A 15,041-nucleotide genomic window follows, 5' to 3' on the forward strand; every position below is an offset into this window, starting at 1 on the left:
ACCACTTTTTCTATGATTTTTTATACAATTTTTCAACTTTAGTTCGAAAATTTATTTTTTATTGGCTCTTTTCTTTCGTTTTTATGTTATTTTTATTCATTTTTATTACTTTCTAATAAATTTGTCTATATAAAAAAGGGCTTATACTAAAATTCGGTCATATTTAAATGAAAATGGTGTTCGTTAGAAATAAAATGATTAGTAACTTAGAAATTATTTTTAAAATTTATCTTAAATTTATTTGGCTCTTTTTTTTTGGTGGTGGTGCAACCGCTGCCGCTGCTTCTTCTTCTACTTCTACTTCTTCTCCTACTTCTACTTCTTCTTCTTCTTCTTCCTCTAGCTCTTGTCCTTCTTCTTCTTCTTCCTCTCCATCGCCTTTGCTTTCGCCTTCTCCTTCCTCTTCTTCTTCATCGAAATCATCATCGTCTGAATCAGCAATAAAATCAGCAAATCGGTCAGCTTCTCGTGCGTCTTCTTGTGCATTTCCATCGTCCACTTCCATCGGTTCACCCTGTTCTTCAGTTTCTTCAAAGAGGTTTTTGCACCACAAGCGAATTTCTGCCATAATAGCATCCGGCGACCGTTTTCCTCTGTATCTGAAAAAAAAAACAATTTTATCAGACAAACTTCATTATACATGGGTATGGCGAGAATACTACCTGATTTCAAATGGAATCGCCGTTTGATGGAACCTTTCGCCTTGCTCGTCCGATTCTGTTGGCGCTTGATCTTCAAAGTACTCCAAATGGTGATGCAGAAAATGTATTTTAAGCGACATGTTTACGCCAATTTTATTGAAATAACCGAGCATTTCAGTTATTTCTGTATCATACTCGGGTGATCTATGCTTTCCTAAATATCCCTTGATGACCTTTTTTACGGCCGACCAGGCTCTTCTTTGTGATGGTTTCAAAATTGCGTCAAACCTCTCGTCTTTTATCAGTTTTCTGATATCGGGACCATTGACAACGCCTAACAGAAAAAAGATTGATTAATTTTAAACATGATTAACGTGTGAAATGAGACGAGATATGAAATAAGTAAAAATATATTTGATTCATACCTCCACGCAATTTGCTTTCGCTGATTTTCTTTTTGAAAACGTCTTCTCGCAAAAGTTGCAACACTGAAGCAGCATGACGTCTATTTTTCTTGTTGCCAACAACAGCTTTAATGAAGTTTTTTACAATTCCAAGTTTGACATGAAGATAGGGTAATAATATACTCTCACGTGGCACAAGAGCTTCGTTTTCAACATTCAACTCATGCAATACATGTTTGTCTCTGTTCTGCCACGAATATGTCTGATATTGGTTTCCTTTATATCGTGAGTCCCATTTGCATAGAAAACACATATACTTTGTGTATCCTGTTTGCAGACCACAGAGTATCGCAACCATCTTTAAATCGCAACATATGCGCCATTTATGTTTGTCATAATCCACCAATCGCAAAATCGTGCGTATTTTGTCATACGTTTCTTCGGTCTCAGTATTGTAAGCAATGGGGACCGACGGTTTCGAATTAGTCTTGTGCAACAGCACTGCCTTCAAACTGTTTTTCGAAGAATCAATGAACAGTCGCCAGTCCTCGGCTTTGTAAACAATTCCCATTGCTTGCATTAATTTCTCGACATCGTGACAATACGCATATGTTTTATCAAGTCGAGTCATAAAACATTCCTGTAGACTTTTCTGGCGGCTTCTGTAAGCTGTTATTTTGGTGCCGGGTGCCAAAAGGTTATTTTCTTTGAGAAAAGATGCAAGAGTTTCGGCTTTGCGCTGAGATAGTTCCAGTTTGGAAACGATGAAATCAAGTCGATCTTGTGTCAAAAGATTTGGCTGGTTTGAAGCTCCTTCTCCTGGATCGTAAAACGTATAATCAGGTGTATCTTCTTGAGGACCTGTGGTAGCAGTGACAGCAGTTACACGATCTGGAGTTGGAGCGTTTGGCACAGGAATGATGTCTGAGTGAGGTAGTGGCCTTTGGGCACTCGAAACGGCAAAGTATTCTTTCGATTTTGTATTTTTTACATTCATTCCGCGGACAAAATTACGACATGGATAACGGTTGTTTGGATTGTGCGCTCCCGGATCAGTCCATATCATGGGGGCACCAAAACGCATTTGTGTTTGCTTTTGGTCCATCCATTTCATAAGACCAGTGTAACATGTCATGCACACTGAGTCTGGCACCCAATTCACACCTTCAATTACATCTTGATCGAAATATAGTTTATATGCTTTCTTGAAATCATCACTGATGACACGATTCTTTCTTTCAGCTGATTTTTTTGTTGAGTCTAAGATCGGTGTGAACTCTCCACAAACGTAACAGAAGTTGTTGATGTTTCCTCGGCAACTATCCATTTTTCGATTTAAAAATGTATTTCACAATGTTATGAGATGACGATACGAATGGAATGATACAATTTCGTTGCAAAAAAGGCAATTTTTTACAGTATTGTGTAGATTTTTCGTATATTCCACTGAATGTTACACGAGTTAAATTTAATTGATAATGATATGAGTTTTCACATCTATTTGAGCAAATCAAAATAATATTTTTAGAAAAGAGCACTGTTAGAAATGAATTTCACAATGTTATGACTTTATACTAAATGACAATATGACTGACAGTTACTTGACAGTATACATAACGCATTCCCTATTGAAAAAACACGTTACACATGTTTGTATTCAAACATTTATTTTCAGTTATGAACAAGAAAAAGATGAAAATTTGAAACGAACAATATTTCAAAATAAATAGTCGTCACAAAAGGGAAACATATATCTTTGAATAGTGCTATCAAAGATTTATATATTTTTTTCACTTACGTGTATTGAGATCGAACAAATGTATACGTAAAGTATGTATATATACACACGTTAAACCTCAAATTTATTTGAAAGTAATAAAAATGAATAAAAATAACATAAAAACGAAAGAAAAGAGCCAATAAAAAATAAATTATCGAACTAAAGTTGAAAAATTGTATAAAAAATCATAGAAAAAGTGGTTCTGCGGCCAAAACTGTGGACCAATCCTGATTTTTTTACGTTGAAATGTTCATAGGAGTTGTTCACTTTTACGTTGGCTACAATATTGCCGAAGAAAGTGACAAAAAAAAATGAATAATTTGTAAGATATGACCGAAAATTTGGATTTTTTCGAAAAAAATCGACTCTTTCGCCTCATACACACATCTAATGTCATTTTTTTTGGCATAGTTTGTTGGTAAAATTTATTTTTTGGACTCTTAGCAACAAATTTGCTCAAGATAGTAACACGCTATTGCCAATATTGGGCGATTTATGGACCAAAAAATGAAGAAATCAATGTTTTTCAGATCCCATGGTAGAAAAAAAATACATAGGTCGATAAAATAAAAACCGCTACTAAACTTTCAAAACCCAGCTAGGGTTTTGCTCACCTATGGTAGTACTAACACCTCTGATATGCCAAGTCTTGGTTGTCTGACTTTTTTTTCCAATTGTTGCACTGTGAAATCGGACTTTTTAGTTAAAATTTGACAATTTTGTATGTAAGGTACACGTAAATCAGCTCCGATCGGCTTCAATCTTTCTGATGTTCCATTTTTAAGAGGAAAAATAGGATTCTGAAAGTTTCATATTATTCGCATTGTCCAAAGTTGGAGTTAAATAAATTTTATCAATTACGTACTATGTCAGTCATATAAATTGTAAAATTAAATGAAAAAACTTCTTTTTCTAGTCTGTTCACTGATGTGTTTTTCGTCCGATGTTTGTTACCTATTGTTAATGCACGGTAACAATATAAATTCAAAGCCGAAAAAAGTCCAAAGTTTGGTTTTTGGCCCTCAATTTTTGTTGAAATTTCCTTAAAAAAACTGAGGACCAAAAACCAAACTTGTGCAAATGCAAATATTTTTGCGAGAAAGTTTTCGGCTAGGTTGTCGGTACCAATTCCTATTCTTTCCCTTGACACGGTGTGTACGGAAAAGTAATATTTCTGTGCTTTATACTAAATATGGTAAACATTGTTTATCTTGGTGAATTCCAATTTTAATCTAACAGTGATTCAATCGAAATTTCTAATTTCAGGTTAATGAAAATTGGAACAATTTTCATAGCTGTAGCTGTTTGAGGAAATTTTGCAGAAGGCTGGCTTCGATAAACCAGAATATTTATATGGCTCAACAGAATTTCAATTAAATCAGCTAGAAGAAAATATTAGTAAAGACAGAATGATTTTTCGAAATATCGAAAGCGAATGTCCACACATAGAATATTACAAAAATAACGAGCATTTTAAATTTCTTCCTGTGCATAAATTTCTTATACTCAATTTCTCTCAAAGTCCAGCTAAAATAGACACAAATCAGACATTTGAACGTCCATCATTTTCAATTTTGCTGCAAAACTTGATTCAAACGGCTTTAAATAATTACGAGAAATCATCATCAAACAATAGATACCCAGAAATATTGTTCGATTTTGCAATATATATCTACATTATGGCAGGAAACTTATTGTGGGAAACGCATAATTGAAAAAAACATCCAGGGCAATATAGCGGTATTCACGGACAGCCTTGCGGCTATAAAGGCGATACAGGACTGTACGGTCGACTACGGCATGCTCTGAACAACACAGTTCGAGTGATCTGGATTCGTTCCCATTCAAACATTCGTGGGAATAATATAGCCGACGAATTAGCCAAAAAGGCAGCGGATATTCGAGCGATTAGGCCGGAGCCATTCCTTTCGGTGAGCTACTCGCTTATAAAGAAAGAGGTCACAACATGGCTCAATCAACGGCAGCAACTTAATTGGCAAGGAAACTTTAGATGTGAGCAAACGAAGGCGTTCGTTTTACACCCACATGAAAAAGTGACCAAACAATTAACGAGTTTAACAAAGCAAGATACAAGAATAGCGGTAGGGCTCATCACAGGCCACGCTAAAACCAATTATCACCTAAGTAAAATGGGTTTTCGTGACGACCCTGACTGCAGACTCTGTGGAAGGGGAACGGAAACGACGACGCATATTATCTGTGAATGTGCGAGGCCCAGTGACGTACGCAGCAGAACCTTCGGAAACGCTGTGATACTGCCGCGAAATGCACTCGACATACACAAGATCGTAAAATGTTACCATGAAGCATGCAAACAACACCATTGCTTTAAACGAATTTTTGACATTCCATAGAGTCGAACGGATCGGATTGATTACAGAAAGTACATCGAATTAAAAGATGTTACTAGCGGGCGTCTCGCAATAGACTGAATTCAGCCTGAGCGACGAGTCTTTGACTCCCTGCATTTATCCAATAATCCAATATGGCAGGAAAAGCATGCTATGAAGTGATTGCTGCAAATTTGCCGATACCATCAGCAAGCACCATCTACTATTGTACTAATCTGTTTGTTTTTTACTTCAGTAAAGCATATTCAAAAGAACAAAGAAGGTGTTTTGGGCGGTGAGCTGAGATCGAAACAATTATCTAAATACTTAGAGGATATAAAATCTCCAAAACACGTTTTCCTGTCTGAAGATGCTTCGTATCCGTAGTCAAAATTTCAGAACCTTCAAAAATTGTGTTGTAATAGAGCTATATAAACTGTGCGGGAACTGTGCAACTCATGTGCATGTCGTAACATGTGCATCTTCACTTAAAATGACAACACTGTGCAAAATATGACTTTTTTCCTAACTTGATTCGATTTTCATAATGAAGTGAACAAATTATCCGTTATGCTCCCCTATTCCCTTGACCTTTTTGCGTCTATTTTTCTAGATAAGACCGCTTTCAAGCTATGCGATGTACACAAAAAACAATGAATCTTTTTTGAAATGGAAAAAATCGAATTGTTGATGTATTCATTCATTCAATTCGAAAGTTATGACATAGAGAAAGCAATCATCAAAATATGTATGAAAAATATAACTAGCACTCAGATGGATTCGATTCCTATTTGTTATGCTTTCAGCAAATTCAGAGGATGATGTTAAGAGTGAAACATTCACTATTGATAGACTGAGCAATGTCAATTCAAATGAAACGTACACAGTCAATCAAAATGATAAAGAAGATGAAAAAGATGTCATTCCAAAAGTAAATGAGAAGAAGAAATCGGGACCAAACCCAACTGTTCAATTTTATGTTCAGGACAAATGGTTCGAAGGTATTAAGGAGCTTGCAATTTCAAATAACAAGTTGTTGGACCTGCCAAAAATGCGCGAACTTCCCGAAATTGTCGATATTTTCAATTCCGCTATAAAAATATACAATTTCAACAAAATTAATTTTGTTGAAAGAGCAACAAAATTATGTTTCGAACGATGGGCCGATCGTAAAGGGCTACTGCAAAAAAGCTTCTTCTTTGTAGAAGACGGTGATGATGACACCGAAGAAACCGCAACGAAAGAACAATACAATCACTCCATCACACTGAATATTATTGCAATCGATTTTTTCAAAAAAGATTTTTCTCAGCGTAAAAACATAACGGAATTGAGCGTTGAACTGCGTTTGGTGATATGGGAACACACAAAGTTGCCGTGTTCGTTCAAATTCCAAATTCCGGAAATTCAATTCGATGAATTTTCGGTGAGAGGCCATTGCCCCGAGACGAATTGCAATTGTCAAATAAAAATTCAAAGCATAAAACAGAAGCAGGAATTAGTAATATCGCATTTGGGTTATACTGGAGCTCCGCATGATAAATGGGCATACGTAATGGGTAATGCTCGATCCAAGATCATCGAAATGCTGAAAAAGAACAATCCTATCGTGTTAAAGCGTTATTGTCTGAGGAAATGATGGACACGAACGACAATCATTACCCATTAATTCCAACTGCTTCCAATTTGAGGCAAATGGGATACAGGGACAGAAAGGCCAACTCCAACTGTAGACACGAAAACGCCATTGTATCGATTTGCCTCATGGGAAAAGAAATGGAATATTATAAATGTATTCATGCCGCATCTCATATTCCATTTTTCATTTATTACGCCACCCCTATGCAAATTGCTTTTTGTCGAAGCGAAACAAAACACCGTCGAAAATTCGAACTTTCATTGGATGCAACAGGCGCGGCACTACAACTACCCGAACAATGTTTGGAATCAGAAAGGACGGGAAAAATGCGAAGAACATTTTTATATCAAATAGTTTTGCATGGTTCAAATGGTTCAAGATCATTACCCGTCTATCAAATGTTGTCTCAAGTACATACATCGCAAAAAATAAAAGAGATGCTGGAACAGTTCAAAGAACAAGCAACATTTAAGAAAGATTGCTCAACAATGATTATTGATCAATCATCAGCACTCCTACTTGGCTGCATTGAAGGGATGACATCATTTAAATCGGCGCACGAATATTTGGATCATTGCTTTGACTGTTTGTTTAGTGGGCAATCTTCGAAAAGTATTGGGTCTAGCACTTAATAACCGACCTTTTTTGTAAATGGTACATACATTTAAATATACATTTAAATATAAATCGAAACTTCAAGTGTGTCTGCTTGACAGCTCTTCATTTCACCTTTCATACGCAGTAGAAATAATCCATTTTGATTGTGCACAAAAATTTTTATCATCATTTGAAAATGTCCAATTTCGTCCCAGAAAAACGTCATTTGCTGATTTTTTCGCACGGAAAAAATGTGAAAAATAGATTATTCTTTTATCGAGTGGACACTGGTAGTGAAGAATGGACGTTTCTCGATAGACACAAGCATATCAAACCACATTTTGATCGTGGTTACTTGTCATTATAGGAGGAGCCACAATCACTTCCTCGAAAAAGGGTGATTTTCCATATTTGCGGGGGAGGGGCAGATATGGTGCATTGGAAGGTGGTAGAAACTTATCAAAATGTTAGCTTTTATCGTTCCCAACAGAAACTAATCGGTATATACCAATTTCTGACAGCAAAATCGAAAAATTGACTTATCGCCGCAAAAACAGCGAATTTTTGAGGAAATTTTTTAATGGCTTTTTGGCTATCAAGTCCAAAATTTCTAAGAAGCTATTAATTTTGAAAATCCTTTATGCCCCCGCTGTAATCTCCAGACATTGCGCTTTCTTACTACCACTGGTTTCAGTCGATTCAATATCACCTAAGTGGAGGACGGTTCACTTGTTTTCAAAAAAGTCAAAAATTGGCTTGATTCCTTTTTGGCCGCCAAGCCGACACAGTTTTTTTGGGACGGAATACATAAATTGCCTGAATTATGGGGAAAGGCCATAGCTTCCGACGGACACTACTTTGAATAACTTATTTGTTCAATAAATTTTCGAAATAAAGCATTGAATTTCACTAAAAAAGGTCGGTTATTAAGTGCTAGACCCAATATGTTCGTTCGTTTTGATCGGCCCACACACTGTAAAAGTGATCATGGATGACAAACAACTGGCCAAGCTTGAGAAAGTGCCTCGAAATTTTTATCGGCGCATACTTGGCTATTTAATTCAGGAAGATAGATTTGAAATCGTGGTGAAAGTAATAAATGATGTCTTCGACATTTTTCATCGAAAATACATCGACGTAAAAGATGACAATTTGCGAGAAATGCGATCAAAGTTGCATAAATTAGTGGATTTGCACGCCATAGATGATGATGATGTAGGAGAAGAAGAGGAGGAAGAAATTTTTTCCGCACAGGCTGATGATGAAGTGAAAGTGGAACGGAATAAATTTCATGACTAGGTAAAAAGCATTTCACAGTCGAAAAAAGAATCGACCGCAGAGTTTTCGAAAAGCAAACGGTGTATTAGTGAAGGATTTGAGGAGAATCCACTTCATGTTCCCAAAGTTGAAGACACACTCATTGATTTGATAGCAAAGTTGCCTCTGAGAAGGCAAAGTTGCCTTCCTGGACAATGAAGTAAAAGTACTGATAGTGACCAATGTTTTGTCACGGTGTGTTGCCAATCCAAACGTTGGCTTAGTTATAAACTTTGGTATCCCACGTTCATCAAATGAACAAATTGAAACCAAAGTTTATTCCTATCGATGCGGAAGGACCGGCGTATTTCTTGCTGGCGGAACTGTATTAACGTTTATGGACCAGTCAAATCGAGGAAAGTTCCGTGATACCATACAACGTGACATTAATGTCGATGTAAAGCCGATAGACTCGTGCTGAATTCATTTTTCCATTTTTTTTTTCGAACATTTGTTTTTGTTACGAAAATTTCATCATTTCTTTGAAAAGACACTGAAGTCTATTTTCAAACTATAAATATTATCTACTTTTCCGTTTCTTTTTTCAACCTTTGGTTCTTCTATCGATACGAAAATTTCATTATTCCTGTAAAAGAAACGACATGAAGTCTTAAGTCTCATTTCAAACAAAAAAGATCAATCACCATTTCAAGAAATGAAAACTTGTCATCAGAGCCTGTCCGTGCGCTCTTTGTGCCCTGGTGCAAAATTGCCAGGGCGCCCTTTTCTTAGGATGAAATGAAATAGACACAAATTTGTCTCAAAACGAGTAACTTTCTTGTAAGAAAAGTTCCGTACGCTATTGTGTGTATCGTTCATATTATGAACTTCATGATGTATTTACAATACACTGTTTCGTGTATATATGAAAGGCACGAAAAAAAATCAAACGAAATTAGCCTTATGTAATACTGAAAATTTGCATTTTAGATGTATTGAAAACATATAGCGCTTGAATACACATGTTTACTGAGAATTACATGGAAAAGGGTGCTCAAAATAACTGAATATATTTTGGTTCATTCTAAAGTGGTCAGAACATCTAAATTGAACCGAAAAATTTCAAATTTGGTCAGACTAAATATCTAATTTGAGCCGAAATTTTTGTCGGTTGAATAAATACTGAAATCTTATTGTTTAATATTTTTAAATTGATAAAAAGCGCTTTAAATACAAGTGGCACTTCAATATATAATAAGCTGATCAAATGCTTTTGGTGCATTCGGCGCTCTCGACGCCTGAATTTTTCTACGTATTTTTGGAAAATTTATGTTAAGCCTTCGGCGCCCCAGCGCCGTGGTGCAGCGCACCACTTGCGCCCTATCTGGGACAGGCCCTGCTTGTCATATACAGGGTGGCTGACATGAACTGCAAAAAACTAAAAGGCTATAACTTTTTTATTTGTGAACATTTTTATTGATTCCAAAGGCAAAAGTTATCGGGAAATAGGCAAAATTTAAGAATCCATCAATCAATTTCAATATGGTCTCCTTTAGCTCGAATGATGTTCCTAAGACATCCGACAAAACCATTGCACGCTGCACGAATGTGAGTTTGGGGAATACGATGCCATTGCCGCTGAAGTGCTGCCATGGGCATATCCAAACTTTGGTATTTTTTAGTACCAACTTTGGCCTTCAAAATACCCCAGATTGAATAATCCATCGGGTTCGCATCCGGAGAATTTGCCAGCCATTGAGCCGACGAAATGAAGGCTGGAACGTTGTTTCGTAGCCAATCTTGGTTGACGCGTGCTTTGTGCGATGGTGCCGGGTCTTGTTGGAATGTCCATCGTCTGCGAACAAAATGATTGCGTGCCCAGGGCTTCAATACACCTTCCAAAAATTTTTCACGATAAATATCAGCGTCTATCTTGACGTTACGATCCAAAAATAACAGAGGAGAGCGACCATCGGCAGTCACTTCGGCCCAAACCATGACAAACGGTGGATTTTGCTTCCTGGTGGCCAAACGAAGGTATAAATTTTCATATGACCTGGCTGGCAAGTAGACTCTATCATTTTGTTTGTTTACATGTTGCTCGATTGAAATTGGCATCTCATCAGAGAACACGATGTTCGGAATCTGGCCACGTTCGTGCAAGCGAAGCAATTCCTTCGCTCTTTCCACTCTAGTTTTTTTTGATCGGGTATAAGATCGTGCCGTTTTTGGAATTTTAAGGGCTTGAGTTCAAGTTTGTTTTTGAGTATGTGTTGCATCCGTTCTCTCGAAATATTCAGCTCAGCAGCCATTTTTCTTCCGCTGCGGCGTGGATTTCGCTCAATTCGAGCCTTCACTTTCCGAACCATTTCTGGTGAAGTGGCAGTTCTTTTCGGACCACCTCCATAGCGTTTTGCAATGCTGCCAGTATTGTTGTAACGAGCTATGGTTCGAGACACAAAGGATGGAGTCACTTTAAGGTGGTGCAGTTGTCTAACGATAGCAGCTTGTGCCTTTCCAGCCAAATAAAGCGCAATCACACTATTACGTTTGAATTCCATCACGGAAAAATTTGTTCACATAAAACTAAGACGTAAATGCTTCTGCAGTCTTGTAAACAATAGAATGAACAGTCAACAGACGAATTTTGACAAAGCTGTCATCAGCGGATCGTCAGATATACTGCCCTGAAGTTTGTTGCAGTTCAAGTCAGCCACCCTGTATATTGAACAAAAATTGTTAATACAATAAATTCTCTTTGGATAATATTTCATTATTCTATTTGATATGGTTTGGATGAAAACTTTAGCGACTTTCGCGAGCTATTGCAATTGCTTCGTTGGAGTAATTTACTCCGAGTAAATTTATTCTTCAAACTATATTTCATTTGTTTCACGGCCCATTTGTTGTTTCTTCTCTATGAGCGCTTCCTTAACCAGTGATGATTTTTCGTTAGCCAGCATTGTCTTAGCCTTGGCTTACACCAACAACTGGTGTAAGCCAATCGTTAGCCAGCTATCTGTGTGAAATGAGTACATTCAAAGTATAATAATTTTTGATTTGAGTATTCTGATTCAAATCATACAAATTAAAAAAAAAAATATATTTCAATTATTTTCAATTTAAAAGTTATTTTTATAATTTGAGTTATTATTTTTTCAAAAACTTAATTAAAAAATGTCGATGTTTGGTTTCATTTAAACTCTGACCTGGTGATTTAAATGTCAGTCACAAACGTCAGTTTAGATGAGTGCGTTCAGTTCTTACTGAAGTTTTCTCACTGGTCTACACATTCGTTAGCCAGTATACACTTATGCGGCTAATTAGCCAGCTAATTGGTTCTTCACTGTCCTTAACTGCTTTGTTTAGCAGAATTCTGGCACGCAGTTGAAAATCTTTTGCACCTTGTTCAAATGAAATTAGAGCATTCTTGAACATTTTGGCATATGTTCGATCTCCATAAAATATAAGATCCACCATATTCGTTTCGAGAGGGAAACCAGTGATCTGGGAATTGAAATTTTTTGGTTAACATTTTTTGAATTAAATGATATAGATGACAAAATGCCAACCTTGGCTGGCCAATTGGGAAACCCGTGCATTTTGGCCCAAACGATTTGGCCTTCTTCCCATGTGTCATCAATACGAGCAACTCTTTGAACATGCTGCTTTTCTGGTGTTTCTTTTGGTGTTTCTTTTGGTGTTTCTTTTGGTGTTTCTTTTGGTGTTTCTTCAGATGATGGCACCCAACGTTCTAAAATGACTTTTGATGGTTTGGTTAAAGTTTTTACCAATAAATCCAACGGAGTATTCTTGATGTGTTGTTGTTTTATTTTTTTGACTGGCTTCTCGTAGTCATACGATGTATCAAACTTGGTTGTGAAGTCTTTAGAAGATTTTGTTTTAAAATTCTCATTTCTTTTTTCTATTTATTTGTCCACTTACTTTTCTGTTTGGTGCCATTTTGAAGAACAAATATTAGCTTAATAGATCGCGCTTCGAAAAATTTCAGAAGTATGTACAACAACGTTATTTTCACCACACAACACAGAACGGTTTTGTCTATTTCCCTCCAGAATGAACATATGTCAACTATTATGATTTATGGCATTGGGATGACTACGAAGTTAGCTACGAATGAGTGTAGATTCAGAACACAAACCGATTTGATAAAATAATTTGGTTTGTTTTTTCTTTCATTTTGGCGAGAAAAAAAGGAGAATGAAACATTGTTGGAACTTTAAAATTTAAATTAAATAAATATTAATTGAAGCAGAGTTTACGTGAAAGTGACATTTATTCCTGTGTTTATATTTCTGGCATAATTCAGCGTGTCATTCTGTTTACATTCATGTGAAGATCCCCAATGAGGAAAACGTTACAGTTGTACACATTTTGTGCACAGCTTATGGAGAAATTACATTGGCCGTGCACAAAATGTGTACAACTGTAACGTTTTCCTCATTGGGGAACAAGTCATGTTGAAATAGCATATTATAATATTTTCCATTAAATTGTATTATAACTCAATTATATTGTATTATACTAATTTGTTTTATGAAGTGAGAAGAGAAAAGAATTTGAAGTGAAAAATTGAAAATGGTGAAACGCCAGAAGAAAAAAGAAAAGGTAATAAATCAATTGCCAATTTCATGGCCAATTTTGTGATCACATGAACCAAGTTTTGGATGCTATTTGCCATAACGTGTGATTTAAAAATAGAAGCAGCCCAGAAAAAGATGTCTAATCATGTGTCTAATCTTCGGAAATTAGTGAATTAGTCATGGAATTAGTGCAATCAAACTGATTACATGGAGAGAGAAAAGAAACATACATGTTTATTGTGCAGTGGCTGGACTGAACTTGTTGCCAGTCATGTGAGTTGGTAATCCTATGTATCGCCACTGTGCCAGTACCTCATGCGATACCTTTTCCCATGCCTTTTCCTCACGCTGGCTCAGTGGTGATACGTAGGATTTGCAACTACTGCCTCAGTAATTGTTTCATTCACTCTGTCACTGAGTGACTTACATCATAATAGCCTGATATTCTAATCATGATTCTAATCAATATGAAACTTTTATAGAAACGATTGGCACATAGGTGCCATATTTGCCAGAAGTCTTTCGCGAACCATTCCAACTTGGAAAATCACAAAAATGTGCATAAGGCCACGAGAAAAAAGGTGCTCTGCCCCATGGCGAAGTGTACCAGCGCTTTCATTAACGCCTCTAATTTGCAAAGACACATCGCCAACTATCACAAAGACTGTCAAGGGCCGAATCAAGAATTAGATTGGTTAAATGTGAAGGTATACAGTCATGGACTAAATTGAGCGTACGACTGCCAGAAAAATGTATCGCGGACTATTTCATGAACCTAATTTATTTTTTTCAATCAATTCTTTGCACTCTTTGTTGCGTAATTATGTGAACTAATAGTAACCGAGAGAATTTTGAATTTTTTTTTTGGATTTTGTGATTTTTATTGAAAAATGTAGATGAATGTCATTTTTGTGCTGGACAAAATTGAGAGTACGGTCCATTTAATATTTGTTTAAATAGAGAAAATTCATGTAAATTGAAAAAGTGGGGATACAGTATGATGCACAAGCTCATTTTGCTTCGAAATGGTATATATGTTTTGCTCCACCGAACCGTTGTTTGGGAAATGGAGACGGTTAAACTTTTTTTTTATTTTTCACTTTTATCACCTTCAACACATATGAATATTTCTTGAACCAAGAATGACATTGAAGCATCTTAACCGGCGTTTGAAAGCTTGAGGTTAGACCAACGAAATGCAATAATAACCAACCAAATATTTAAAGTACTTTAAAAGATACAGCCGTGAAAGTATGACAGCTGATGTCAAAATAGCGCCATTTATTTGACATTTGAGGTTATAACTCACAAATGGTAAATTATTTTGACATCTTGTCTTGATTGAATTTACTCTACTCATCAAGTGCTACAACTATGCTGAACATGTCAATCCCAAAAACTAACTCCCTTAAAAAATAAACGCTGAAGTACCACAATGTGGAGTCCATGTAGTATACTCTTATATGGATCATTTCGTATTAACCCTTTGACGACCTTTGGGACAAATATGTCCCATTTTGTTTTTCGCTTATAATTTCCACATTTGTTAACCGATTTTGATGAATATAGGCTTTTTGGAAAGAGAATGAATGTAGCTACCAAAGAATATTATATAGTATTGACATTTTTCACCAGCTCGCTCCACATATCGCTCAGCCAGAGCTTGGCGGTGTTTAATAAAATAAAAAAATAAAAAAATATGCCTCCAAAGTTGAAAAATCTTTTTTTCACACTTTTCAAAATCTTATATTTTTTAAACGGTCAGAGC

The 15,041-nt window shown here is 36.2% G+C and overlaps 1 protein-coding gene across 1 annotated transcript; it reads right to left on the reverse strand.

Annotated features, from left to right (window-relative positions):
• Window positions 1–145: 145 nt before the first annotated feature.
• LOC129572445 (uncharacterized) lies at window positions 146–2,587 on the reverse strand. The gene is made up of 3 exons (XM_055452411.1): window positions 1,067–2,587; window positions 663–975; window positions 146–599 (listed from the first exon to the last, which is right to left on the reverse strand). Exons 1-3 carry the CDS (start codon window positions 2,370–2,372, stop codon window positions 227–229), a joined length of 1,992 nt encoding a protein of 663 aa, XP_055308386.1. The 5' UTR covers window positions 2,373–2,587; the 3' UTR covers window positions 146–226.
• Between the last annotated feature and the right edge of the window lie 12,454 nt (window positions 2,588–15,041).

The sequence above is a fragment of the Sitodiplosis mosellana genome, unplaced genomic scaffold (genome assembly GCF_009176505.1).
Source record: "Sitodiplosis mosellana isolate CC-2019 unplaced genomic scaffold, AAFC_SMos_1.0 Smas_scaffold_4972, whole genome shotgun sequence".
Classification (NCBI taxonomy): domain Eukaryota; kingdom Metazoa; phylum Arthropoda; class Insecta; order Diptera; family Cecidomyiidae; genus Sitodiplosis; species Sitodiplosis mosellana.

Bases quoted from the DNA above. Each gene is read 5' to 3' on its own strand.
- LOC129572445 (XM_055452411.1), bottom strand. From the start codon at position 2,372: ATGGATAGTTGCCGAGGAAACATCAACAACTTCTGTTACGTTTGTGGA. The intron at 976-1,066 runs GTATGAATCAAA...TTTTTCTGTTAG, and splicing joins CGAAAGCAAATTGCGTGGAG to GCGTTGTCAATGGTCCCGAT. The intron at 600-662 runs GTAGTATTCTCG...TTTTTTTTTCAG, and splicing joins GCGATTCCATTTGAAATCAG to ATACAGAGGAAAACGGTCGC.